This window comes from Leptosomus discolor, chromosome 14 (assembly GCF_034619465.1).
Source record: "Leptosomus discolor isolate bLepDis1 chromosome 14, bLepDis1.hap2, whole genome shotgun sequence".
NCBI classification, from domain to species: domain Eukaryota; kingdom Metazoa; phylum Chordata; class Aves; order Leptosomiformes; family Leptosomidae; genus Leptosomus; species Leptosomus discolor.
This window is the reverse complement of record NC_141404.1, coordinates 15992463-16019731: the sequence shown is the minus strand read 5'-3', so window position 1 is coordinate 16019731 and position 27269 is coordinate 15992463. Positions and strand designations below refer to the sequence as shown.

The following is a 27269-nucleotide window of genomic DNA, read 5'->3' as shown; positions in this document are numbered from 1 at the left end:
GCTTTGGGGACAGCAGTGGATGGCTGTCCCCTGGAAGCAAGGGTGACAGGAGCTGGCAACCCTGTGCCTCCAGCAGCCACCGTCCCCTGTGCCATGCTGCCAGCACAGTGCCAGTGACGGGAACAATGCCAGGGTGGAGGGGGGCATGTCCACTTGCCTACAAGGTGTGTGGCATCGCCTGGAGTTGGTGACCCATGGTGGTTTGAGGGGACCCCAAATCAGCCCAGCAGGTGCCCGGGAATACCTGCCTTTGGGGACAGATGGGGAACACCGCAGTGCCGTGGTACTCATCTCTCCCCCTCCGTGACACCCTGCTTCAGCTGAATCGGGGCTGCGGGAGCTTGGGGTGGCCCACGGAGATCAGCTACCCCATGCCAGCAGGATGCCGTGACGGGGATGGTGGCCCCGCATGGGCAGTGCCACCCCAGGGACCCCATGCCAGGAGGTGTCCCGTGCCATCACATCCCCGACACAAGCCTTTCCCGGTGCTGCAGTGCTGCCGCGGTGCCCCATCCCTGTCCCTGTCCCCATCCCCAGGGCCCCCTGGGAGCAGAAGAGCGGCGGTGGCAGCATCTGTGCTGGCCGTGCCGGCAGCTGCCTGCCTGCCTGCCCTGCCCCGCGCCCGCGCCGCCGTATAAATAGAGGCAGCGAGCGGCAGGGAGCTCCTGGCAGCCACCATGAAGGGCCTCAACCTCCTCTGCTGCTGTGTGGCCTCCCTCCTGCTCCTCGCCACTGCAGGTACCGCTGTCCACCGGGATGGGGGTCCCCGTGGGGCTATGGGTGCCCGTTGGGGCTGTGGGTCCCCATGGGGGTGTGGGTTCCTGTGGGGCTGCAGGTCCCCATGGGGCTGTGGGTCCCCAAGGAGGCTGTGGGTCTCCATGGGGCTGTGGGCACCTTTGGGACTGTGGGTGCCTGTGGGGCTGTGGGTGCCCGTGGGGCTGAGGGTGCCTGTGGGGCTGAGGGTGCCCATGGGGCTGTGGGTTCCTGTGGGGGCTGCAGGTCCCTGTGGGGCTGTGTGGGCACCCAGCGGGGCTGTGGGTCTCCACGGGGCTGTGGGCACCTTTGGGACTGTGGGTGCCCATGGGGATAGGGGGTGCCCTGCAGGGTTGTAGGTTGCAGGTGCTGGTAGTGCTGTGGGTGACCGTGGGGCTGCGGGTGCCGGTGAGGCTATGAGGTGCCCGGTGAGCCCAGCCAGCACCCCAGGGCTGAGTGGGTGCCAGAAGGAGGACAGGGTGGTGGGGGTACAGCCATCCAGGCTCCCCGGCAACTCTGCCAGGGTTGCAGAGTCACCCCAAAATGTGCAGGGAAACACAGTGAGGTGACGTGGCCAGGAGGGGCTGGAGGAGGGGTACGGGCTGGGGTCCCCCCTCCGGAGCCAGGATGGGTGCAGGGGCTGTGCTGCCACCAAGGTGCCTGGGGACAATGTCACCCATGGGTGCCGAGGTGGCTTGGTTTTGGGCTGTGAGCACTTGGAGGGGGCTGCTGGTGTGCTGAGGCACCCCATAGTCAGAGCAGGATCGGGTGGGCTGTTTGCCCTGGGGTGGTGGGGGTGGTGTCTCCCCATCACCCAAGGACCTCCCAAGCAAGATAGCATTTCGGGTGACCCCGGAGCCCCTTGCCCAGGCTGTCCCATCCCCGCTTAGCACCCCCATCCCTGCCTGGGCGTCCCTTGGGGCGTGCAGTGGGGCGGCATCGCTGGTACCCTTGCTTGCCCTTGAGTTAATTTGGGCCGGTACTCTGCCTGGCCAGGCTCTGGTGTCCGCGCTGCCCCGGGAGGGGGGGGTGGCTAAGTATGGAAACAGCCGTGTAAGGGGACACTGTGCTCCCTGCAGCCGCCCTGGCCCCCCCCCGGCTCCGGCCCCCCCCGGCCTGCGCCGCTGCGGCCCCGCGTGCAGGCACCCGCAGCTGCCGCCTTCCAGCACCCGGCACCCCCGGGCCCACCGAGTTTTGGCCTTTTAAGGGCATCTTGGCCCATTCTTGTGAATAAACGGGTTTTGGGGCCAGTGATGCACCCTGTCAGTGGTGGGGTGCCCTCCATGGGGCCGTGCATTAGGTCTCGGGACAGGGGGATGGAAAGGTCCCCTATGGGCATGGCCAGTGTCTGGTGCTACCCGAGGCTGGGCTGGTGGCTCCACGGGACATCAGGGGCTTGTCACCAATGTGGGTGATCATCAGCCCAGCTCTTGGTTGTGCTGAGGCTGGCACAGAGGCTGGTGCAGCCCGAGCTGCGGCAGACAGTGAGGGAGCAGCCTGGGTGATGCCATGGGGCTGGACATGGCATGGGGCACCTCACCACCAGCACCCTGCTCAGCCCAGCGCTGGGATGCCCCGTCTCGGAGGTGGCTGCGGGGCTGGGAGGCATGTTGGGGTCTGCAGTCCCAGAGCTGGCTCCAACAGGTGGCTGAAGCCCGCTGAGTCCCCACCCTCGGCATCTCCTGCTTATTGGGGTCACATGTTTTACCCTGATCCTGTTGGTTTGGGAAAAAGATACAAGCAGTGACAATCTGCACGTGGTTCTCCTCCACAGGGACCAGTGGGGTTTGCACTATGAGTTTTGCTTTTCCTTTGGTGCCAAGCCAGGCTCTTTGGGGTGTAGGAGGTGGCTGGGGGGCAGGGGGTGGATATTTTCCTATTTTTGGGCCTTGTCTTCCCATTTAACACCCCTTTGGTGAGGAGAAGGCAGAGGGAGCCCAGCAGGGAACTGAGGGCTTTAGCGATGCCTCATGGAGAGGTGCAGTCCTCAGGGCGAGGGCAGGGTTTGGTGACACCAGGGGCCGCTGGGACCCTGTCACCGTTCCCAGAGGCTGGGGGTGGGAAGTGCCCTGCACCCATGCTCACGCAGCCCCAGACAAAACGGCCCATGGCCCACATGGTCATGGCTGGCAAAGCTCCCTGGCATGGCTGGGAGCTCTGGTGGGGGCCAGCACCCACGGCAGGGCCAGGCAATGGCTCAGGGCAAGGGCACTCGCCTCCTGCTCTGTCCCTGCTCCTGCCCAGGGGAAAGTCTCCTGCTCCCCGCAGTTGCACCTTGGGTAGAGCTTGGCCATCCCTTCCGGGCTAGGTGGCCGTAGCACGTCCCTGTGGCCACTGGGAATGGGCCACAGGGACGCTGGCAGGGCAGCGCCCAGCCACCGCCCTCGGGAGCTTTGCCCTGGGGAGCCCTTGGCCCCTCCCAGCCATCACGGATTTGAGTGGGAGGGCTATGCCGGGCTGTGCTGTCACCACCTCCAAGCTGGGTGAGGAGCTGAGGAAAGCCCTGGCATGCTGGCATCCTCCTGCAGCAAGTGCAGAGGGCATGATGGGGCTGGCACAGACCTCGCCTGGTAACAGTGAGCGTGGGCCACCGCCCCCAGGACTCGTCATCCTGCCTCAGCCTGGGAGCTGTCACCTCGGGATGGGCTTCATCACCATGTCCTCATGCCATCTAGGGATGTTCCCCATCACCCGGGACATGTCACCTTGGGGTGGGCTCCATCACCTGCAATGTGTCACTTCAGGGTGGACTCCATCTCCCAGCACAGAACATCTTGGGGTGGGCTCCACCACCTGGGTTGTGTCACCTCGGGTGGGCTCAGGGCCCAGGACACAGCACCCATGGGGACTCCCCACCCTGATCATCCCAGGCTCCCCAGAGTAACCATTTTCCCCAGATGTGGTAGACCACTATGTCCCAGTGACACCCATGCCCCCCAGCATCGGCACAGCCATGGGCACCACTGCTGTTGGGTGCAGCGGTGGCCACAGTGAGGCAAGGGCCTTGGGGTGCCACAGGCACCCACGGATCTTGGTTGCTTGTGCCACCTACATCCCTGTCACACCCCTGGAACCTCACCTGGAGGAGATCCCGGCCCCCGTGGGTGCCACATCTCTCTCCCAAACTTGGGTGAGTAAATCAAGGCAGATGTCAGGCAGGGTGGCTGCGTTGTGATACCCTCTCCCCTCAGCCATTCTTGTGCCGGTGTGTAGGTGACAGCCAGCCAGGCAGGACAGCTGGGACACCTCACTCGTGTGAGGCACAGTGGCACTAGTGGGTCCCCACGAGACAACCCAGGGCCAGGAGGGCTGCGCTGTGCCCAGGGACAGCCCTCGGTGGGCTGCGCTCTTGCCACGTCCCTGCTGGGCTGAAACCCCAGCCCGGCTGGCGGGTCCAAAGGCGACCGAATTGCTCATAAAATCGCCCGTTCCCCAGGCACTGTGGGAATTGCAGTGGGCCCTGGTGCCTTGGCAGGGCTCCACCAGGCTATTTTCAGCCTGCGGGGACATTTCCCTCGTAAGCGATAGCCCAAGGAAGCTGGCGACCTCGTGTGCCGGTGGGGGCTGGCGGAGGGGCAGGGGAGTCTCCGTCTGGGTACCCCGAGCCAGGCTGGGGTGTTGGCAGCGGCAGCACGGCCCCGGTGCCAGCTGGGCACATGGCTTGACCCTGCCCACCTCCCCGCTCGTGGGGGCATGCCGTGGAAAAGGGCTCGGAGCTGCGTGGCCCCATCCGTGTGCGATGGCTGAGCTGGGGTTCCCCGTCCTGCTGCTGGGTCTATGAGTGAGACCCCTGGGGCTGGGTATCGCTGCTTGGCACAGCCAAGCAGCATCTCTGCCCGGACATTCTCAAGGATTTGAGGATCTTGTGGGACAACAGGTCATCAGGCACTAAAATCCAAATTGACAAGTCCAAAGTCTCTCCTTGTCTTGCCCAGGTGACTGGGAATCCTTGGCATGACCAAAGAAGAGGGATGGGGAGTCTTCACCCAGGAAGACTCACACTGAGTGCATGGAGGATGTCCCTTGGGACCACCGGGGAAGCCCTGGGGTGGGTTGGTGAAGCCTCCCATTGCTGGAGGCCCGGGAACAGGACCAGCATGACCTTTCAGGAGTCCCTCCTCCGGAGTAAGGGGCTCCTCCAGCCCCAGCCATGGCACAGCGCTTCCCTCAGGTCCTTCAGCATCCCCCCAGGCTGCTGACCCTGCAAGGGTCACCACGGGTAGATGTTTCTCGATGTACAGTGTGACATCTGCCTGTGCCAAAATACATGCTGTTTTCTCTCTCCATCTGCTCACTTACGGACCCAGATCTCCCCCGGCCAGGGAATGGTGGCTGCTTTGTCTTCCATCACCCTGATCTTTGTGTCTTCTGCAAGTTAGGAGTTTAGGTTTCCTCCCAAATCTTTTGGGTGGGCACCCTGTGTAGAGACAGTCAAACACATACCCCCTCCCTCCCGCCCCCCCGAAGTGATTCCTCATTTTCATCTCTATTTTTAGAAAGCTCCAAGCCTGGTTTTAATCCCTTTGGTGGATCCTGGTGAGGTTTCTTTACGCTTTCTTAATCAAAATATGCAGTTCTAGCTGACTATTTATAGAAGTCAAATCAATTTTTTTTTTTCCCAGCTAAACTTAAAATCTCCTCCACAAACGAGGTTGCGTTAGTTTGACAAAGCTGGTTCCTATACTCCTGCTGGGCTCTGTATGGAATAACTGGAAAATATTTGCTTTTTGCTGGTGCCTTGGGATCACGAAGCCTCTGGGATGGGATGCTGTGGCTGGGCATGCTGGGCTTTGGGGTGCACAGGGGTCTGGAGAGCCAACCCCCACCCTTGGCCGCCCTCGTGCTTGTGTCTTCTGGGCTTCTTGAGTCACTTTGGGACACTTCCCTCTCCCAGTTGGTGAAAGTGTTGGCCTGGATGCTGTGTGAAACATGGGGGCGATAAAACTCCTCCGGAGGGGAAACTGAGGCATGGGAAGAGCAGGGACGAGATGCCATCCTCTGCCACTCTCCGGCCGAGCACCCAGGAGTGGGTGTGCAAAGCTGGGGTACCCAGGCCTGAGGCTGGTTGAGGGGCATGGCCCCCACTTTGGGCTCCCCTGGCCCTGCCTCCCGCCTGGGCAGGGTTACTGGTTGCAGAAAGGTCAGGCTCCCAGGGCTAATCCGCCTCGACTTACTTTTTCCAGAAGCCAGGCTGCTGGCTGGCAACAGCACGCAGCATCATAATCCCCGGGCGCTGCACCCCCTCCCCGGCAGACCCCAGTGTGGCAGCTGACAGCTGGAGCAGGCAGGAGCCCACCCTTGCTGAGGACAGGGCCAAATGTCCTGGGGCTGTGGCTCCTTTGGGTCTAGCCACTTTCTGGGAGGTTTTAAAGGGCTTCGGCACAACAAAGCCCAGCCTTCGGGCTTCGTTCAGCCTTGCCTTTCCCCAAAAAGGAAGGGACAGAGAGGTTTGGGGTGCAGGCGCCGCCCCCAAAACCCCCCTGGGAGGACGAAGGGAGCGCAGGACTCGCAGTAGCTGTTGGATAACTCCCCTGCGTGCTGTAGGGGCCGGGATCCGGGCAGGGGAAGGGGGCGTGCGAAAAGCCATCCCCGCAGCGCTGCACATCGCTGGCCCCACGCTCGGGGCTCCTATTTCTGCTGGAGGGGGAGCGTGTCCCTCCCAGGGCCACCTGTGCCCATCTGTCCCTCCTAGCCCACCCCTGCCCTGGCTGTCCCTCCTGGAGGACCCGTTTCGGCGCCAGGGCGTTGCCGTTCCCTATGGCCCCATGCAGGGATGGAGGGGACACTGTGGCAGGGTCACATTCAGCCTCCAGCAGCCATCCTTATCCTTTCTGCACAGGCTTTTCCCAGGTATAAACCAGCCATGGCATCCTGTGGCACGCAGAGCCTCGCTGTGACCTCTCCACCCTGCAGCTGTGCCCCAGGGTGCTGTCACCACCAGGGAAAGGCGTCCCCAGGCAGCTGACAGCCCTCCCAGCCCTGCAGATGGGCGTGAGATTCAGGGCAGGCAGGGGCAGCGCAAGGCTTGGAGGTCAGGTCCCCAAGGGGAGTGAGGCAAGGGCTCCTCTGCGGTGCCACCCAGCCACTTGGCACAGCGCAGGGCGCGAACAAGGGGAGCCCCAGTGTCACTTTACATCGTGGCTGTCCCCGCTCCCTCCTGGAGTCCACCGGGACCCGCAGGATGGGCCCCAGGTGCGGACGTCACCCCTGGCTGGCAGCAGGGCAAGGGGCTGGGGCCAGCGGCCGAGCGGGCTGGTGCTTCGCTGGCTGCACCCCGCCAGGCTGCTCCTTCTGATTCCCCCTGTATCGTGGCTGGGCCATATTTTTAGCCTGGGGCGGACACACAGAGGGTGTTAAGCCCGTAACCTTCGGCCCATTTCGCTGCTCATCGGCCGGCCATCTGCAGATCAGCACAATTTGCCTTGCGTTGGATTTGCAGACCATATAGGGGAAACAGGAGGGAGAAGGAGGTGGAGAGGGAGAGGGACTTTATATAAGACCTTGAAGGTCACAGGAAATAAAGCCTCTGACCAGCACACCAGCAGGAACATCCCAGTCGAGAGCCTGGGGAATATTTCCTTTTCCTGCGAGGGATGGTTCACAATGGGCACTGGGATTGCCATTGTGCCCAGCCATGATGGGTGATGGCCCCTCTGTCCCCCTGCATTGGGTCAGAGGGGACACGCAGACCCTGGACAAAGCCTTTGAGACCTGCAGGGTGTCCTCTTCCTGGTCCTGCTGGCCCCCACACCTGCCTTGACCCTCCCCTAATGCCCGCCCAAGGAGCTGAACTCCTCTCCCAGCCCTCCAGGTCACTGGCTATTTTAGAGCCAAGCTGAGAATATCCCCGTCGGCCAAGGGGACCCTCAGGAGACCCAGGCTGGTCTCCAGGCCACCAGGGCCAGGCAGGGGCATGCTGGCCCTCAGCCACCCAGGGCTTTGCAGGTCAGACGTAGCACGTTCCCCTTCAAGTGGCTCCTGGCAGGCTGGACACCCTGAGGGGTCCCAGGGGACCTGCCAGAAGGTGACCCAAAGGAGAGGGATGCTCTGGGTGGGGGGCAGGCAGGTGGGAGCTGCCCTCAACATATCTCCCTCCAGCTGGGAGCTGAACTGGGATCCCGGAAGCACCTGCGAGCCACGTGCCAGCAAAGGACGGGGGAGGTCGGCGAGGGCAGAGCAAGGGTGACCCATGCATCCGGATTTGGCAGGGCAAGAGCCGCGGCGATGGCGGCAGCTCCACTGTGCCAAGCTGCACACGAGAGCGACTGGAAACCCTGGCAGGCTGAGGCACGCCCAGTCCCTCCCAGCTGCCTGCTGCCGGCACGGTTCGTTCCCTGGTGTAAGCCTGCCGCCCGACTCCTGGCTAACAGCACCGGTGGCCCCAGCATGGATAGAGGTGCAACCGCCTGCCTGGCATCCCTGGCCGCGGCAAACTGGCTTGAGCCATCTGGGACTGGCAGCACGCTGCCTGGCTCAGCTCCTCCTCGCTCGGCCACTGTGGTCACCCATGGCCAAGCCCAGCGAGCCCCAGCACTATGGCTTTGGCGAGGCCTTGCCGGTGCTCTGCAGGACACACAGCCCTGTGGCACCTTGGCATGGATGCGGCACAGGAGCCGGAGGAGAGGGCTGGCTGCCAGCCGGACGGCTGTGCCCGGTGCTGCCCATGCCTGGCGCTGCCCGTGCCCGGTGCTGCCCACTCTCTTCCCCACAGCCTGGAAGGAGGTGGCATTTTTCCTGGTTGGCATCTGCTTGCCAGCTGGAGTACAAAGGAATTATTTTCCTCTGAAACGCTTCCCTGGTATGCAGGCATTAGACGTTTCGGGGGATTATTTAGACTAGCAGCAACTGTTTGTAACAGAGACAGTATAGCTGGTGATCTTTTATTTTTGGCACCCGTTGACTAATGTTAAGTTGCAGTTGGAGGCCTATGGAAAATACGGATGGCTTCTCCCGGCCACAGAACAAACTCATTGTCTCCCCGCCAGCCGCGCAGCGCAGCAAATGCTTTCCTAGTGAAGGGATGCTCACAATAAATAGCTCCCAGCCCTGCTGCCGGGGTCAGGCCCTGCTTGCGCTCGCCCGCCTGCAGAAAGGCAGGGCCTTGAGCCGGGGAGCCCCTCGCCCCTTCCTCCTCCTCCTCCTCCTCCTTGCCCAGCCACCCGCCATGGCTGGTGCGATGCTTTCCCGAGGCAGGGCTGGGGAAGGACCTTTTTAACCTGCCAAGTGCCCTCGATCCCTTGAGCTATGCTTTTTGTTATTCTTTCCCCCCCATTTTTGAGGGCTGCTTTGCCACCTTGCCGCAGAGCTTCGCAGCAGGTGGCAGCCCCAGCCCCAGGCAGCCATGGCCAGCGCAGCCGTAGGGCTCCCTGCTAGCAATGGCTTTGCCCCCCCCCCCCCCACCTCTTTGCACCCAGCTTCTTGCAACAAGGACACAATATTGAGCTGGAACCAGAGAAGGTTTAGGAAAGAGTTTAAAACTCTTGGTAACAGCCACAAATCCTCCCTCAGGGCCGCCCCAGCGCTGATGGGGGGCCAGTGGGTGCTCCGATAGCCACGTGCCAGCGCGGGTAAGACTGACCGAGCTGTTCTCATCGTTTAGAGCCACACGCCCCTGGCACGGACCATGTCGGCGGTGCTGCCGAAAGCCCCTTGCCAGCCGCAGAGCCCAGGCTGGAGGAGAAGGCAGCAGACGGCAGCCCTGAGGAGGACCGAGAAGGTGGCCCCGCCAACGCCTCCTTGCCCAGTGCTGCTGAGGAGGGACGCGGAGAGGGGGAGGAAGAGCCGGCGGGTGGCCTGACTGGGGACCTGGGGCCAGGGGCCGGACAGCCAGAGGAGACCACCATGACGAAGGGCCAGGAGAGGCCTGGTGAGGCACAGGGCCCAGGGGAGGACACCATGTTGGGCACCCCCGTGGCAGCACATCGTGAAGGCCCACAAGATGGCCTCCATGCCCAGGAGGATAAGGAGCCCAGCACTGAGAAAGAAGCCTCTGAGGAGCATGGGCAGCCTGGGGAAGAGAAAATAGAGGAGCCAAGAGCAGTGTCTCCCCCTGAGAGGGGAGAGGAAACAGGTGAGCAAAGCTCAGAGGAAGATGGTGAGCAGGGGGAATCTGAGGAAGACGAACATGGCAAGTCTGAGGAAGATGGAGGTGAGGGAGAGTCTGAGGAGGAGGGAGAGTCTAAGGAGGACGAAGAGTCTGAGGAAGATGGTGCTGGGCCAGCAGGGCCAGAGAATGGAGATAAAGGGAGCGACAAGGAAGTGTCTGGCGCTTTCGGCAAAAAGGGCCATGGCAAACCAGCAGCTGCCAGCAAGGGAGAAGCCAGGGATGGCCCTGCCAGCTGCCATCACCCACCCTGTGGGGATGCAGCAGGAGATCTGCCAGCGGCGGCGGAAGACCCACCGGCAGCAGTGGAAAACCCACCAGCACCAGAAGACCCCCCAGCAACAGAAGACCCACCGGCAGCAGTGGAAAACCCACCAGCACCAGAAGACCCCCCAGCAACAGAAGACCCACCGGCAGCAGTGGAAAACCCACCAGCACCAGAAGACCCCTCAGCAGTGGTGGAAGACCCACCAGCACCAGAAGACCCCCCGGCAACAGAAGATCCACCAGCAGTGGTGGAAAACCCCCCAGCAGCAGAAGACTCCCCTGCAGACAAGCCATCGCTGGCAGAAACAGAGCACCCAGCTGGCCAGAGCACCCACCCAGCTGTCGCCGAGCTCCGGCACAGCCAGATAGGTTGGAGTCTTTTCTTGTCGGTGTGCTGTAGCAGCAAGAGTGATCTACTATGAGCCGCCGGTGGAGCTGAGCTTGGCTCATTAAACCGCGCCTAGTGCATGGCCCTCTCCTAATGCTTGTGCTTCCCGTGCCTGCCCCTAACCGCTGCACGGCTGGGCCGGCTGCAGGCATCGAGGGCACAGGCAGGAGCCTGCAGTCGCCTGCAATGCAGGCACTCGTCACAGCGATACCAAAGCTGGCTGACATTTCCCTCGCTGCACTTTAAGCCTGTGATTTCTCCTCTGGGATGTGGACATGGATTAGATTTTTAACGCCTAGGCCCCTTTCAGCACCCACAGACCTCTTATAAGGGCTCTTTATCCTCCACCCTCAGAGTCTTCTTGGATCCCAGCTTCCTTGGTGCAAGGGCAGGATGCTGCCCAGGCTGGTGGGTCTCATGTCCACCAGCCCTCACCTCATAGGGAAGGTGTGAAGAGCTAATTCAGACTGATCAGTTGCTGAGGCACTGGCTCTGGACACATTTGGTCAGTGAAAGGCTAACTAAGGAAAAGGGACACCCCCCCACCAGGATTTCCTGGAAATGCTTGCGGACTTTGGCCCACAGGTTGGGCAGCGACCTTTAGACTCAGCTGAGTCTTTTTCTGCTTTCATCTGTAACAGCTCAGCTCAAAACATTCCCATCTGTGCTGAAAGGGAAACCTAGTTTTGTCTCTGTGGTTTTACTTGGCAAGTCAAAAGGTCTTCCTCAGCCCAACACTCGGTAGACACTCAACACAGTCCCAGGGCTTGGCAGTGCCCTGCTTGGCCCAGGCATCCCCAGCCCAGCCAGCCAGCACACATCTGTCCCCAGACCTGTCCCAACACCCCCACTAAAGCCCGACTCAGCTCCCAATATCAGAAAGCACTCGGAGCTGCACAGGGCCCTTGGTGTGCTAGTACCTCCAGGGTGAGGACACCTCTATCTTGGGGACACTGGGGTGCCTACTCTAGGTGGAGGCAGCTGTTTCGTGTTCCCTGGGCCTGGCATGGAGCATCCAGGACCACCACAAGCCAAGGTCCCACGCAGAGGGCTCCAGCCTAATACAGGGGTAAAGGTGGGAGAAGTGGGAGGGAATGACCCCGCTGGCAAAGGCAAGGCAGCCGGGATGGGTCAGGCTGGCCGGGCTCTCCAGAGCCAGCCCCAGCCTTGCACATCCTCTCGTCTCTGGCTCAAAGCATAGTTTTTTTGGGGGAGTGGACAGAGAGGCAGATCAGAACGCGCCTGCAGTCGAGGCTCAGCCCTGGAGGAGCTGCAGCTGCTGGGGAAGCGCTGGGGCAGGCAGGGGCCCTGTTGGGCAGCAGGTGCCACGCAGGCTTGCACTGCACCCCAGGAGCCCCTTCCAGGCACAGCCTTCGCATTCCCCATGAGCCGCTGGGCTTCACTCCCCCAGGGAGACGTGGCATGTCTCCCTCGCCAGCCCTTCCTTGGAGCCAAGCAGTTGCCCACAACACTTCCCCTGGCAGCCTCTGCTAAGCCTCCAGGAGCCTTTGCAAGAGAGCTGTGTGGCATGGCAAGGGCAAAGGCAGCTGCTGAGGTGCCCGGCAGGTCCATGGGCTCCAGGTGTGTGTGCTCCCCCATGTCCTATCCTCAGAAGTGGCTTGCGTGAGCTCCTGTGTGGAGTCCCCAGCTCCAGCAGTAACAGGTCTCCTTGGATTTTCCTCCAGAAGAGGTTGAAGATGCCAGCGAGCCGACCAAGCGTGACCGGTCCCACTTGGAGAGCACCCTCAAGCTGAACGAGGACAAACCTGCCGATGATTTCTCAGGTGAGGGGGCCTGGGTGGCACCCAGCCACGCATGCCCTGCTCTTTCAGCCCAGATAATCCCTGCAGGACAGGCTCCTCACCATTCTGCTGCACCAAGAGCATGGATGGGATTTCCCTTCCCTAGAGTGTTTTGGTTTTAACCTTACTTCTTGTAGGCCCACCAACATCTCATCTTCAATAACGGCCCTTTTACTGTTCTTACATTAACATACTTTAGGCATTTTAGAGACAGCCCCAAGGGCGTACAAGAATTAGGAGGGTAGAGAGGCTGAAAAATGCAGGTGGTGAATCAGCCCAAGCCAGCCATGCTGCTGCCCAGAGTAACCCAGGGCAACTTGTAATATAGGGTTTGGATTTTTATTCAAATTATTTCTTGGGTTTTGCTATTACAAGTCTTGCTTCTGCTAGCCCCCTGGGCAGTCTGGACTGGAAAGGGATAAAGACTGCTATGGAAAAAGCTCCTTCTTTCTTCTTGCCAGCAGTTTAGGGGGTGTGCCATGGGTCCTTGGCATGTGGTGGAGAGCTTTTGGGATCATGGGTGTTGAGTGCTAAACAGTATTAACGAGAAATGTTCCTTCCATCAGCTTCTGGCACGTGCAAGACCAGCAGCAGATGGGGACAGTGCCCAAGAGGAAACATTAGCAGGGAGGGGCATCAAAATGCATGACTGGGATCAGTTTGGCCAAGATTTCAGCTGCGAGCCAAGTCCCTTGATCCACAGATGAGTCACCCTCAAGATCTGCAGGGAAAGCCCAGCAGCTTACCTGGGAGGGACTCAGCCAGGGTGGTGGGGTTTGCCTTTCACCCATCCGCATGCTTCTGCCCCTGCAGGAGTACTGCAGCGGCTGAGGAAGATCTACCACTCCTCCATCAAGCCCCTGGAGCAGTCCTACAGATACAACGAGCTGAGGCAGCACGAGATCACAGGTAATGCCACGGGCAACAGAGTCTCCAGCACCATCAAGTCATTGGGGCGCAGATAACAGCACAGAGAGCAGATCATGGAAAGGCTCGAGTAGTTTGTCTTCCTTTGCAGCTTCCCAAGAAGGCCATGAACATGCTGGGCTTAGAGGACATGCCCTAGTGAACCCAGCAGCAGGCATTCCTGCATCTGCCTTAGCCCATCTGCTGTCAGGACCATCTGTGTAGGCTGAGCATTGAACCCTGCCTGCTTCGGGTCCTCCACCTGCTCAACTCAATGACCTGTACCCATGCCAAGCAGAGATCACAGCCTAGTGGAATAGGCTTGGCAAGGAAGCTTAGGACCTCTCAAGGCTGGGGATGAACTTCCTGGGGGTAGCTGGGGCTGGCATCCTTCCTGCTCAGTACAGGACACAGCCATGTGGGCAGGGTATCCGTCAAGCTCAGCAGCCTTCATTCATCCTAGGAGTTAGAGTTTCCATCCCTTGGCAATTACAGACACATTGGATCAGGTGAGCAGGTCCCCATGGCCACAGGCATCAGCTTGGGCTGAGCCCCAGCAGCACACGTGCCCCTCTGGAAGAGGAAAGTGCAGCCCTGGCCCCAAGATGCTCACAAGCTACAGGAAGCTCTTGTGACCTGTATGACACAAGCAGACCCAATTTCCAAGCACAGATGGCTCAAGCCCTAGTCCGAGGTCTCTGTTCACTGAGGTAACTCTCCTGTGAGCCCCTGCTCAAGCCCTGTCCTGAGCCAGGGCCACATGCCCCCTGTGCCTTGGCTGGGCAGGCAAGGGAGGCCAGAGTCCCTGCTGCCTGTGTCCCAGGGCTGCACACCCGTGTCAGCCTCCTGCCAGGGTCCCTCCTTGTCCTGAAGTTCTGCCTTCCTCCCCATGTTTCCAGCCTCTCACACCCTGGAGCCATAACTTCCCTGCTGGTGAGACAGGACCTAGACACACCCTCCACACAGAGCTTCCTTTTGCAGCTGGTCTCTGCTCCACCAGCACATGGGTCCTACATTCGTTTGGGCAAACCCTTGGGATGCATCCCATTAGAGCAGAACCCCTGTTTTACAGGCACCCCTCTGCAGCCCAAAGGAAACACCTAAATCCATGTCAGACATTTTGTAAGCAGGCTTGACCATCTCCATACCCAATCACCTCATCTCCAGCTTAGAGCCAGTGGGGAGCACGGGGGACCCACGAGGCAGGGACAGGGCTACAGAGTCCTCATCACTAGCCCAGGTCCTGTTGCGTCAAGACCCAAGGCACTCTGGACATCATCTGCCACCCACCCACAGGGGCTCTAGAGGCAGCATTTGGAGGCCTCATAAGACACGAGTGGTGTCTGGCAGCCTCCTGCAGCCAGTTCCGTGCCACCGCCTTTGCCTGCCTGGCTCTGTGCTGCTTGCCAGCAGCTGGGGACCATGATCCGCTTGTTGTGTGGGAGGGTAACTGGGGGGGGGTGTGTCACAACAACACACCATGCTCCAGCCAGCACAGGAGGGGTGCCCCGCAGACCCTCACCCCAGAGCTGCTGTCACCCACTCAGTGCGCTGGTCTGTCCCTGCCCTCGCACAGCCAGCACAGCACTGCCACATGCCTGGGAAAGGAGCACCAGGACCTGTAGGGTTGGGACCCCGGTACGCATCCTCACAGACTCTTCAGTGGTGGCACTGCACAGCGAGGACAGCCCAGCCATGCCCTGTCCCAGCTGTCTCCATCCTGGAGCTCACAGGTTCAGCAGCCCCTCAACCACCTCTCCAGGCTTCTTTGATCTGTGTTGGTGGCAATGCAAGCATCTGCATTTACTGTCAGCTCAACCTAGGACACTGTTTAGGAGAACATTTGGGGTTACAGGGTAAGCTGATGGGCTCCCAGCCTGCAACCCTCGCTTTGCTATTCACTGCAGAGTATGCAGCCCCCAGCCTCAGTTCCTAGGGTACAACCCGTCTCCTTGCTCAGGACGTCCCACCCTGCCCTCCAGCCATCCCATACATGAGCAGCCACCTCCCTGCTCCCTTTTTTGGGAGGAAGCAAGTGTTTCTCAGGCCCCTGCTGGCTTCCTCCCTCCCAGATCCTGAGGAAACAACTACTAACCATTGTGTTTTCCCAATCCAAGGCCCCTCTCAAACCCAGCTCCTGAGCAGGACTCACCACAGACAGCAGGTTCTGGTGTTCCTCACAGCCTCATCTCACAATGCTCCATGGTCTGCTTCACTTCACTGTAAGGAACAATCATCACTCAGGCTGACAGTCCCCAGGTCAGCTCCCAGTGTGAGTGCCCAGCACAGCCTGTTGTGTCCTACATGGCACTCTCCCAGTGATGCAGATGCAACCTCAGAACTGGTCACCCACAGCCTCCTGGCCCTAAGGCAAGGGCACAGGGATGCTGCATTGCCTACAGCCCTTGGCTCAGCCATGAGAGACTCTAGCTAGGCTTCCCTCAGAAACATTTCTCCTGCCACCAAACTCCTGGAAGCACCTCTGACACCCCAGCCATACCCTAGCACACACAACCCCATCCTGGAAACCTAGAGCCCAGCAGTTTGCCTTTAATACCCACAGATCCAGCTTTTCCCAATCCCTTGTTAGCAGTGTAATTAGAGAAACCTGCAAATTAGTTAGTGTTGGCCCAGGGAGCCTTTTTGACCTTGCAAGGCAGGTGACATGGTGGGGCTGAGAGAGCTTTCTCAGCTGCTTCCTCTGCATGGTGCCTCTGTCCTGAGCAGGTTCGCTGCACTGGTGGTGCCCCTGCAAGCTGGGAGATACCTCCAACCTCACCCCCTGCACCCACCCACTGTGGCAGGGGGGAGGCTGGAGGGTGCAGAGCTGCCAGCTCAGCTGGCTGGGAGGAGCGGGACAGCTGGGAGAGCAGCAGGGCAGGCCTGTCATGGAATATGTGTGACCTTTGGAGGTGTAAGCCAATATAGAGGGGTGCCATTGCAAGCACCTTTGCCCCTCCATTAGGCAGCAGCCCTCCATTTTGTCACCCTTATCATCAGCTCTGCTTGTGCACACCAGCTAGTGTAATCCAAGGGGCCCCTCTGCTCCCTACAGCTCGCAAAAACACCCGCGTAGTTGAGTATCCCCTGTCATGGGGGAGCTGTGACCGCCACCAACCACCTAAGACTGTGAGCTGTCAGGGTGCATCCCAGAAAACTCACTCCGCACCCCCTGCTTACAGTGTGTTTAAGCCTGGCAGGCGCTGTCTCCTTTTCCCTGCCTGCCACCCTCCTGCATCTCAGCTCTGCTGTCCCCCTGGGGTGCGGGCACGCTCCGGCTGGGTGCGCCTGTGTGCTCAGTCACAGCAGAGCCACCCTGTAGGGACTGTCCCAAGCTCAGGGGTGAGGGACTCTCCCAGTCTGGTGATGGGAAGCTTGCTGTGGAGTCATGCCAGTTTGTGGTGCATGCTTGGTGACCCTAATTACTATATGTGTGCCAATTAGCAAGTGTCCCTCTATAGGGAATGACCTCCCAGTTGCCATCACCAGCCATCCCAGGGCTGGATACAGGTAGCAACACCACTGGGGTGGTCAGGACACTTGCCGGGGTTGGTTGCTGTCCTAACCACAGCTTGTTGGGCTCTGTTTGCTCGGTGAATGTTGCAGGGGAAGGCAATAACTCTGCTGAGCAGGGCAGGAGGGTTGGGGTGCTGTCACAAATGCAACAGCTCTCCTGGGGCTGCTCCCCCAAGCCACAGCCCCGGTGTGCAGGGCAGACTGGGGTTTGGTGCTTGTCCCGGTAGCTGCGGGTCTCATTGCTTACAGACTGTAACTCCTTCTCTCCTGCTGGGAATGTGGCCGTTGACGGCTTCTCCTGCCCATGAGAAGGCCAGGGCCAGTCTTCAGCTCCCTCCTTGGCCTGGGCCAGCCCCAGGCAGCTTCATCCCTCCTTCGACTCATGGTGCCTTTTCTCTCTCCCCGTGTCCCCTGCTAACAGCTTACCCCGGACGCACTCTGGGCTCCTCCGCCACAGGTTGGTATCGCTGCCTGCTACCTGCATGCTGCCAGCGCTGCCTAAGCTCTTTGCTGGCCTCCAGCTTTCCTATTCACCTGCCCTGACAGAGCCACACTTCCCAAACACTGAGCAGACCCTGGTACGCATTGTCCCATGGCACCCACCGGTGTCCCCAGCCCTTCCAGAGCTCAGCACGTGTGTCGCTGCACTTTGTCCCAGGCCTAACTCTGTGCCTCCTGACAGCCCACTCCTTCCTGCAATGCCCACCTCGCCCAGGCTTTGACACCTTTCTCTCTTGGGTTAAGACTCAAGAGGTTGTAGATTCCTCTAGCCATGGTGCAACGGCATTTGTGGAGGACCTGTGGATTGATCTGGTATGAACTGGAGGAGCCCAGGAGATAGCCCACTCTATGGAGAGGAGCTCTTCCCGCCCTTCACCCTCCTACATGCAGAAACTTTCCTGAATGTCCACCCTTGATCCCCCCTGGCTGCAGTTTAAGCCGATGAGCCCACAGCAGCTGTCCCAGTAACACAGGCTGGCCCCTGTGCGGCAGCCTCAGCTCCCTTGGGAGGCAGAGCTGGCTCCTCTCCCCGCCTATCCTGCTCGGGGTGTGCTGCCAGGTCCCCCTGGAGAAGCAGGAGATGGAAGATGGGCCAAGAAATGCCAGCCAACACCCAGCCCTTCCTCTGGGCCATGGAGACAATGTCTCCGCTGCGATATGAGGCAGGCAAATCCCATCTTCTGGCCCCTGTGTCCTACCCCACGGTCCCCCGCTGCTGGATCCTGCCGAAATGGGCTCCTCCACACCCTGGCCCCAGACGCGGCGGAGCCCTGCCAGCTCCTGGAGGGCCTCTGGCTCCCTGTCGTGCCAGTGTGCCGGCAGCAGAGAGGCTGTAGATATATACAGCGTGTTTCGATAGCCGTCTTATCTGCATCTCTAGCCGCAGGCGCACACACGCGCGCTGCTTGTGTGGGCGTATGCACACGGGGAGCACGGCGTGGAGGCAGGCACAGGCAATCTGTAGCCACGTGTGACTCGTCCCTCCGTCAGCGGGCACACGTGTTGTGCAGATACTCATGGCTTTTGAAGCTCCGGGAGCGAGCTGGCCAGCCCTCCGAGGGCTGCCGGGCGGTGCATCCACGCCACAGGCAGAGTGGCCAGTGGTGTTTGTGGTACAGCGATGGGGCGGCAGTGCGGGCAAAGCTCCCCGGGTGTTTTAGGCTTCCTGGGTGGTTTGAGAATGGAACAGAGTGAGACCTTCATGCCCGTGGCTGTTTGAACCAGGAAAGGAAGGGGGTTTTGCCATGTCCTCTGCTTTGCCCAGCATCCTCGGGACAGGATTGTACAACAGGGGCGGGGTGGGGGGTGTGAGCCAATACCAGCCACTTCCACTGGGCTTGAGGACCAGGAGGGAGAAGACTCAGCCCAGGGTTGATCCCAGTCCCAGAACAGCAGTGCTCCCGACCCGAGGGCAGCCAGGCATTTCAAGTGACACGCAAAAACCTCCCAGAAAGCCATCAGTCTAGGAAAAAACCCAGTTTTTGGACATACAAATTGCTCCTACCCCCAGAGCTGAACAGTCCAAGACAAATGCAGGCTCTGTGGAGAGGGACGTGACCTTCCTGGCCTTGCTTGCCAGGTGCTTTGGAGAATCGCAGTGTGTTCTTTATCCTGCAAGCCTCGCAGCTTAGAGAAGCTGTGTTTTAAGCTGCTGTGTTTTAAGCAGGAGCACAGATGAAGGTTTGAGGATCTCTGTGCTCACAGGCAGGGCCTGATCATGCACCAGGGTGCGACCGCTTCTGTGAGAGCCACCAGGATGTGCCTGGCTCCAGCTGGGATGATCTTGAGCCGGGATGAGCTTGAGCTGGGAGTGAGGCAGGCTGGGCTGGGAGCGAGCAGCCACAGGGTGGCTGGAGAGAGCTGCCGTGATGGAGCTGCTGCCATCCCTGCCCTGCAGCCGGCAAGGACTGGCTCTTTTCCCCTGGCGGAACCATCAGGGTGACCCAAATGGGTGCTGACAGTCATAGCAGGGGGACGTAGCAGGGACAGAAGCCAGGCCAGCACCCTTCTGGGTGGGAGACGCTCTTTGCTCTCCCAGAGCCTGGACAGACACGCATGGCCTCACACCCTCGGAGCTGCTGTGCTACCTCAAAAGCTGCAAGGATCAGGTGTCTGGTGCTGCCCACAAAGCCCACGGGGTGCCAGCACCCCAAAGCAAGGGGTAGAGATGGGCACAACGAGCTGTCGGTGACCCGGCAGGGTGGCTGCCTGCATCGCCTCAGCGGGGCAGAGGCCGGGATGGGAAGCAGAGCTGGGGCGCGCTGGCTGCCTGCGTTCACACAGCCACACCTGGCCAGGAACGTGTTACGAAAGAGCACACGGGGACCCGCCTCAAACCTCTGGCACAACATCACAGGGGATAATAACAATAATAATCATCTGAAACTCAATTAAAACCAGCAGGCGAAGAGAGCAGCAGAGATAGAGTGGCACAGCAGAATGATTAATAACGAAAGTCTGAGGTTTCAACATTTGTTTTTGTCCCGTGTGAGAAGACAATGTTGGATCCCTGTGGCTTGCAGGCAGGGAGCGGGCAGCGGGCAGGGCCATCCCCCCCCCCCCCCCCCCCCCCCCCTTGTTTGGATGTGGCTGCCCTGCTTTGGTGAGGACAGCTGAGCTGCATGGACACAGCTGTGCCTCATGGAGAGATGTCCCCAGCCCACTGCTTTCCCCAGCAGTGACATGCTGGCTCTGCAATGGGCAGGCAGGAGGAGGCTGGAACACGCTGCCCAGCTCCTGAACTCATGGTCAGACGGGTACGGTGTGGAGCTGCCACGCAGTGCCCTCCGGCACCCTTGAGAGCAGGAGCTCAACACCATGTGGGCTTTGCAGCTCCCCTCCCCTTGGAGATAGATCCCCGGCTTGCTGGCAAGCTGCGGGCTCCTGTGGGGGCAGCAGTCATGGAGCAGTGGGGTCTCTCAGTCACCACAGGGAAAATAGCTCTGCCTTAGGCATGGGGCCCAAGAGAGGGTGCCGAGGACAGCAGGGGTCCCCCAAGGACACCTCCTTGCTCTGGGCCATGGGGAAAGGCTCAGCTCTGGCTGAGAGACAGCAGCCTCCAGCTCCCCCGCTGGCATCTAGCCCTTCCCCTGGCCAGACTCCTGCTGGCAGCAGTGGGAGGGACCCTCTCCCACCCTGAGCGCAGGACAAGGACAGGGAAAGTTCCCATCAACAGGAACTCACTCATCCAATTTTTTACTTCCATTTCTGGCCTGACATGGGCTCAAGCCAACTAGTAGGCTCCCGGCAGTTCTGGGCATGGCTTGGGGGCTGGCGTGGGCCAGGGGCTTCTCTGGCTTTGCCAGCTGACTGCCCAGTCGCCTGGGGTCTGGAGTGGGGGGAGCAGTGTGGGCACAGGCTGATTGCATGAGTCCTGCTGGAGCAGGGATTGCTACATGTGTGCAGGGACCTCTGTGATCCTGGACCGATCATGGGGACAGGTCCTTATGGGCCCATCACCAGCCTCCTAGAGCCCTTTAACAAACTGTGGAACTTGAAGAGTGCAGGATGGCGACTGTAGTTCATTCTCCTCCTGCCCTTCCCCAAGCCCAAAGTGGGGCTGTTTGCCTGGCCTGCCCTCCCCTCACCGGGCTGGAGCCTCGCACCCAGCCCACACGTAGGCAGGGACCTTCTGCTTGACCAGAGGGCTGGGAGCCACGACCTGGGGGCAGATCCCTGTGAAGGTGTGCTGGTAAGGCTTGCAGGCAGCCGGCACAAAGCTCGCACCGCGCTTACCAAGCACTGCGCCAGCGTTGCTCCTTAAACCACGCCAGCTCCCTTTGCACGAGGCATTCGCCCGGTTGCGGCATGGCCACCTCCTTCGCATGTCCCGTGCTTTGCGGCGGCTGCCTTCGAACAAAACTCCCTGCCGCAGCCAGCCCCAAACTCACTCTGGCTAAACCAGAACCAAACCGAGACAAGATATAAAAGACCTTCAAGTCCTCCCGTAGTCTAAGAAGGGCCAAACCTTGGAGGATGTCAGACGAGTGAGGTGGGGTCTCCCACAGAGCATGGTGACATCCCGCTCCTGCAGACACTGGGGCATGTCACTGGGCGATGCCTTGGCTCGTGAATGGCTGGCGGCCCCGAAGGGTGGCTGTTTCCCCGGCAGCATCACCGTGCCGCTCAGATGGGATGCTCGTTACAGCCGGGAGTTAATCGCGCAGCGGCGACGGCTATTGTTTCTTCACTTCCTCTTGTTATTTCCCCTCTCTGCAGATGGGGAGATCACTTCCAAGCCAATGGTGCTATTCCTGGGACCGTGGAGCGTCGGCAAATCTTCCATGATAAACTACCTCCTTGGGCTGGACGACACTCCCTACCAGCTCTACACAGGTACCACGCTCACCACTCCCTCCCTGCTCCGCCAAGGGCATGCTGGCACCTGCATTTCTGCATCTGTGCCGTCAACAATTCCTGGCCACGTCTCTTTGATCCCTCTCGTTACGGCAGGGAGGTTGCGATTTGGTCCGTGCCACCTGGCTGTGGTGCCATACGGAGGGAGACGCTCCCCACCACAGCCCAGGGCTTGTCCACCCTCCCCAGGGAGGAGAAGGGCATCTCTCCCCACAGCATCCCTGCCCTGGAGCGCAGGGCTCACCACCTCTGGCCTCAACCGTGAGAGCAACAGTCACGTCACAAGGGTGACTCGCCTTTGTCTTCTCCCCTTCCCTCCTCATGTGGAGCTAATTTACTTGTCCTCCCAGGAGAAAAGCCATTCCCCTTCCCTCCTCCCTGCTCCCACAGATGTCATCTTGCAGCTGAGGGCAGATGTCCGTGGCCAGCTCTGTGCCACAGTAACGAGGGCTCCCAGGGGAGGTGGTTTTCCAGGGCACCTTGTGCAGTCAGGCCACCTCCAGAACAACCAGTCCCCACAGAAAACAGCCCTGCTGGCGATTTCTCAAGAAGTTTGGCAAGAATTTCATAGCCCTGCTGCTTGCCTTCCCCCAGCATCTCCTGGCAAGCGAGCGATGCTCTTGAGCTCCCTGGCTAGTCCCAGGCCAGCCCTGTCATGTCCGTTGTCTGGCATGGATTTCACAGCTCTGCTGCTCCTCTCGTTGCTGGGCAGGGGCAGAACCCACCACCTCCGAATTCACTGTCATCATGCACGGCCCCAAGCTGAAGACCATTGAGGGCATTGTGATGGCTGCTGACAGCGCCCGCTCCTTCTCGCCCCTGGAGAAATTTGGGCAAAACTTCTTGGAGAAGCTGATAGGGATCGAGGTGCCCCACAAACTGCTGGAGCGAGTCACCTTTGTGGACACGCCGGGCATCATTGAAAACCGCAAGCAGCAAGAACGAGGTAGGGGTTTCCTGGGTTCATCTAAGGGACTCCAGAAAAGATGGCGTAATGATGGGAGATGACAAAGATGGCTGAAGTACAACGGGGAAGAGCCCTAGGCTACAAAAGCTGTCTTGCATTGAAGGGGGTGGTGACATTTGTCTGCCCATGGCTATGGCAGCAGCAGCTGGGACCTGGGGAATATACCCAAGGGTGATCAGCTAGAGCAGCCATTTCTGCTCTTTGGAGGTGTGACAGACAGGCGTTTCGGCAAGGTGTTTCCTGGGGACTCCCTGGGCTGTTAACTGTCTGCCTCAGCTCAGCATTTAATGCCTCGTTTGTCATCCTTGGATCCAGGCTTTTCCAATGGCTGGTGCTGCAGCAGGGCCCTGAGAAGCACCAGCCCATCCCCACAGCACCTGGGCTGCCAGGACAGATCAGCAGGCCTTCTTGGCCCACTTGGCGCGCACTGGGGAAAGCAATGATGTGGCCAATACCTGCTCACAGGGTCAGCAGGAATCTGTGGCCAGCAGCGGAGAGAAAGAAGATTTGGAGGCGAGGCTGAGGGAGATGCGTAGTCACAGCCCGAGACATACAGGGGTGGGTTTTCATGCCAAGAAACTCAAGTGCTCACGAGAAACAGGTTCTAGGCTGCATGGGAAGTCAGCTGTATCTCACACCCTGTCCAACCCAGACGTGAGGCATGGTAGGCTCAAGGTTTATCTGGCCCTTGACCTGAAAGGACCCCTGCTATGCTGGCCATTTCTTCTGGATTTCTCTCTTTCCTCTCCTCAAGGTTACCCATTCAACGACGTGTGCCAGTGGTTCATTGACAGAGCTGATCTAATCTTCGTTGTCTTTGACCCTACGAAGCTGGACGTGGGTTTGGAGCTGGAGATGCTATTTCGCCAGCTGAAGGGCCGTGAGTCCCAGATCCGAATCATCTTGAACAAAGCTGACAGCCTGGCTACCCAGGAGCTCATGAGAGTCTATGGTGCCTTGTTCTGGAGCCTGGCTCCTCTCATCAACGTCACGGAGCCACCCAGAGTGTACGTGAGCTCTTTCTGGCCCCAGGAGTACCACCCAGATACCCACAAAGACCTGTTCCTCAAAGAAGAGATATCGCTCCTGGAGGATCTCAACCAGGTGATTGAGAACAGGATGGAAAATAAGATCGCCTTCATACGCCAGCACGCCATCCGGGTACGCATCCACGCCCTTTTGGTTGATCGCTATCTACAGACCTACAAGGACAAAATGACCTTCTTTAGTGATGGAGAACTGGTGTTCAGGGACATTGTGGAAGATCCTGACAAGTTCTTTATCTTTAAGTCCATTCTGGCAAAGACCAATGTCAGCAAATTTGACCTCCCCAACCGTGAGGCTTACAAGGACTTCTTTGGCATCAACCCCATCACCAGTTTTAAGCTGCTGTCTCAGCAGTGTTCCTACATGGGAGGGTGTTTCCTAGAGAAGATCGAGAAGGCCATCACTCGTGAGCTTCCCGATCTTTTGGGAAGCATCGGCTTGGGGAAGAAGCCCAACGTTCTCTCCTGTGACATCACTGGCTGTGGCGAAACCCCAAAGAATCGCTACAGGAAACCCTAAGGTGTTCTGTCATGTAGCTGTCCACGCGTTCCTACCGGTGAATGAGCTTATGTCTTATCTGTCCAAGAAGCCGTGGTTTGTTAACCCTTTGAGTGCCACACTGGCAAAGGCTACTGTACGATGAGGACTTTGAGTCATTGACATCGATGGCAGGGGAAGATGGGTGGGCATAAGAAAGAGAATAAAAACTGTGAATTCCTGACATTTTATCTTTATTCTTTCAAGTAGAAGGCAATGTTTAAGCTGTAAGTATGAGCAGTGCACAGTGAGCTAGAACTGTAGCTGCTTTTTCACTGGTGCCAAGAGTGCATGAACAGGAATTTCAACCTCTTCATCCCCGAAGCCGGCAGGGAGCGAGAATGAGGGCACGGTGTGAGAGCACAGGGGAGAGAGGTGACACGGTAACCCAGGGCATCGCCAGGAGCCCTGGGGCAAAGCGCTGGGCAAGGAAAGAGAGGCCAGGTCCCAGCTGTTGTTTTCAGGCACAAACATGCTACAGATCTCTGCAAGTATTGATCTTGGTTTTCTTTCTGAGACCTTTAGGTCGCCCAGTGAGTTCTCCTTTCACACAACTGCTGAGTTGAACTTCTGCAGCCCTCACCTGGGTGTTCGCCTTAAGAAGGGACTTTTGCAGGGGCATTTGTAGCTCCGGACAGGTAGCCGTGATGGGATTTGCAAGTCCTTGTCAGAGGAAGAAGTGGGCTGGGAAGGAGCTGCCAGCACTGGCCGAGCTGTGCTGGAGGAGGAGGGCCAGCACCCCAAATCATGTACTCCTGCAAGGAGCCGTGAGTGGGTTTTCCTCCCCCTGGGCCAGCACAGGGACAGGCACCGTGAGGTTAATACCTCAAAAACCCATGCTGGCCAGTCAAGCCTGCAGATCAGCAGGGCTCTGAGGGTTAAGGGTTTGGCAGTTTGACCTAGTTCAAGTCCATGTTGCTGTTTTCTCAGTCAGAGCCCCGTGTTTCTGCTCTCTGTGGAGGGAGGCAGTAACAGGGGGTCACTGGCCACATCCTTTTTGTCCATCTGCTGATCTGCTCCGCCTAGGGCAATCCAGGCAGGTTTCTGTAGCTTGTTCACCATTTTAACCATTCGTTGGCTCATCTCTGTGCATTGGCGCTCAGTCCTGGGAGAAGAAGGAGTACGGCTCTGGAAGCACCCGAGCAGGGTGAGGTTCCCCATCGACAGCCAACTTTGAAAACCTGTCAGTGAAAGCCAGGGGATTAAGGGTGGCCTCATCACTTGGCCCTCACGGCTGGCTGCTGAGCCGAGAGCAGACCGACCAAGAGGTAGACCTTGCCCTGGATGGAGGTCGGTGCCTTCAAGCCCACCAGTGACCTGCTGAACATCCTTTCTCCTTCCTCCTGCCGAATGACCACAGCTAGCGCTGCTCTCCAGAAAACCTCTGGGGCAGAGGGACTTACCTTTGACAGGAACAAGAAGATGTGGAGGTGCCAGTTGAGATGAGAAAAAGGCAAAAGGAATGAAAGAGGGAAAGAGAAAGCTGGGAATAGAAGGCTCTGTTGCGATGGGAAGGGTGTGAAGGGCAGTGCCCCTTGTCCACACGTGCTCAGCGGGATGTGAGCTAAGACAGGACGTCCATGGGGGCTCCACGTCCCCTGGCACTGAGACCGGGTGCTGCAGAGAAGAGGTCCCCTCGAGTCCAGGTGAGTCTGGGGGGACACTGACCTAGGGACTTCCGTGCCCCTTGCCTCTGCTTCGAGGTAGGACCCTACATTTGAACTAAGGAAGATGAGACCCAAATCTGCGTCCAAGCATGGGAAGGGACATGGCTCATGCAGAGGGATTTTGCTTGCAGTGCAGACGGGACCGGCGGCCCGAGGGAAGGCAAGAAAAGTGTCAGAGAAAGCAGCAGCCGGAACAGCCTGGAGAGAAGTGACGTGCTTGTGAGTCAGTGCTGCGAGGTCTCAAACCTGCCCCAGAGCTGCTGCCTGCCTCCGCTGCTGTTCCCTCTTCTTTCTTGTACATGATCCTGTTGCTCATCAGCGTCCCTCTCTGTCTCACCCACTCCTCCTCGCCTCTCACTCTCCTCCGCCGGACTAGTCTGCATGATTTTCTTAAGAGCTAATGGAATAGCAATGCCAACAGAAAGGGGCTAATATTGTCACTGTTCCTGCCGACACACTGCGTGTCACTGTCACGGCAACAAAGGCCATCAAATGTTTCTCTTTGCAAGCACTGTATCACACCGTCTTTCCTCACTGCCCTGTCCCCCCTAAAGCTCATGGGCTCAGGGGAAGGCCCCTCATCCCAGGAAGGACCTCTGACTCTTCCTTACGGCCTTGAACCCAAAGGCACCACCACTCTGCTCTCAGGCCACTCCCATTGTTCTCCCCATCCCTCCTCTGTTTTCCTTTTCTTTTGCTTTATCCTCCACCACTCATTGCCTCCCCTCCTCCCTTTCTCTTCCCTTCATCACCCGCGTACCCTGTGCAAAGCCCTGGTGTCCCTGTCCTGGATGGGGCTCCTGTGACAGCCAAAACCCTTTTTCCCCCTGATATTGTACATCAGGGTTCTCTTTCCAAAGCGACGGCAGCGACGGTCTGAAGCTGGGGCTGTTTTCTGCTCCCTGCGATGCACACTGACGGCTCCGTGCTGGCTCGGGGAGATGCCGACGCCGAGGTGCTTTCTCTCCCGTGGATCCAAGTGGCTGTCAGTACCGAAGGGATTGCAGTCCCCAGCCCAGCTTTCTCCAAGCTCTCTTAGGAGAGCTCTGGGAATCTGGGAGTAAAAATGAGGAGCAGGGATACCTTCTCATTTTGCCAAGAAACCCCAAGCCCTAGCACCCGTGGCACCAGGGCGGTGAGCATCTAGCCCAAGAGCGTCATAGGAGGGAGGGAGCTGGGACACACGTAGCTGCCGTGATCATGTGCATTGGGATAAACCTGTCAGCTTGAACATCAGCCTGTCTAATAAAACCTGGTATTTTCCAAACACACTCCTTGGAGATGCTTGTTTTTGTTTCTCCTGCCAGTGTGGTGTGAGCACCAGGGCTGGGGTGGCCGGGGGGATGCAGCTGCAGGGAGCAAGGCAGGAGCTCCCCTTTCCTTCCCTGCATTTCGAGCTCGTACCCATCCCTCGCACGGGACCTACCAGCCATGCCTGAGCCATTTGCTTGCTTTTTCC

The 27269-nt window shown here is 59.2% G+C and overlaps 1 protein-coding gene across 2 annotated transcripts; it reads left to right on the top strand.

The window, feature by feature from the left end:
- The first annotated feature begins 677 nt into the window (after nt 1-677).
- Nucleotides 678-24125, top strand: SRL (sarcalumenin). 2 transcript variants are annotated; one of them, XM_086473205.1, is made up of 8 exons: nt 678-738; nt 9353-10492; nt 12197-12295; nt 13127-13222; nt 17157-17192; nt 21455-21571; nt 22305-22538; nt 23314-24125. In XM_086473205.1, the coding sequence occupies exons 1-8, from the start codon at nt 678-680 to the stop codon at nt 24123-24125; spliced, it is 2595 nt and encodes an 864-aa protein (XP_086329331.1). The 2 variants fall into 2 exon arrangements, with proteins under 2 accessions (XP_086329331.1, XP_086329333.1); XM_086473207.1 differs by lacking the exons at nt 678-738; nt 17157-17192 and having other exon boundaries at nt 9595-10492.
- Nucleotides 24126-27269: the final 3144 nt, after the last annotated feature.

Excerpts from the sequence above, each read along its gene's own strand:
- SRL (XM_086473205.1), top strand. The coding sequence starts at position 678 with ATGAAGGGCCTCAACCTCCTCTGCTGCTGTGTGGCCTCCCTCCTGCTC. Across the intron at positions 12,296-13,126 it reads ACCTGCCGATGATTTCTCAG|GAGTACTGCAGCGGCTGAGG; the intron begins GTGAGGGGGCCT and ends CTGCCCCTGCAG. Across the intron at positions 13,223-17,156 it reads GAGGCAGCACGAGATCACAG|CTTACCCCGGACGCACTCTG; the intron begins GTAATGCCACGG and ends CCCTGCTAACAG.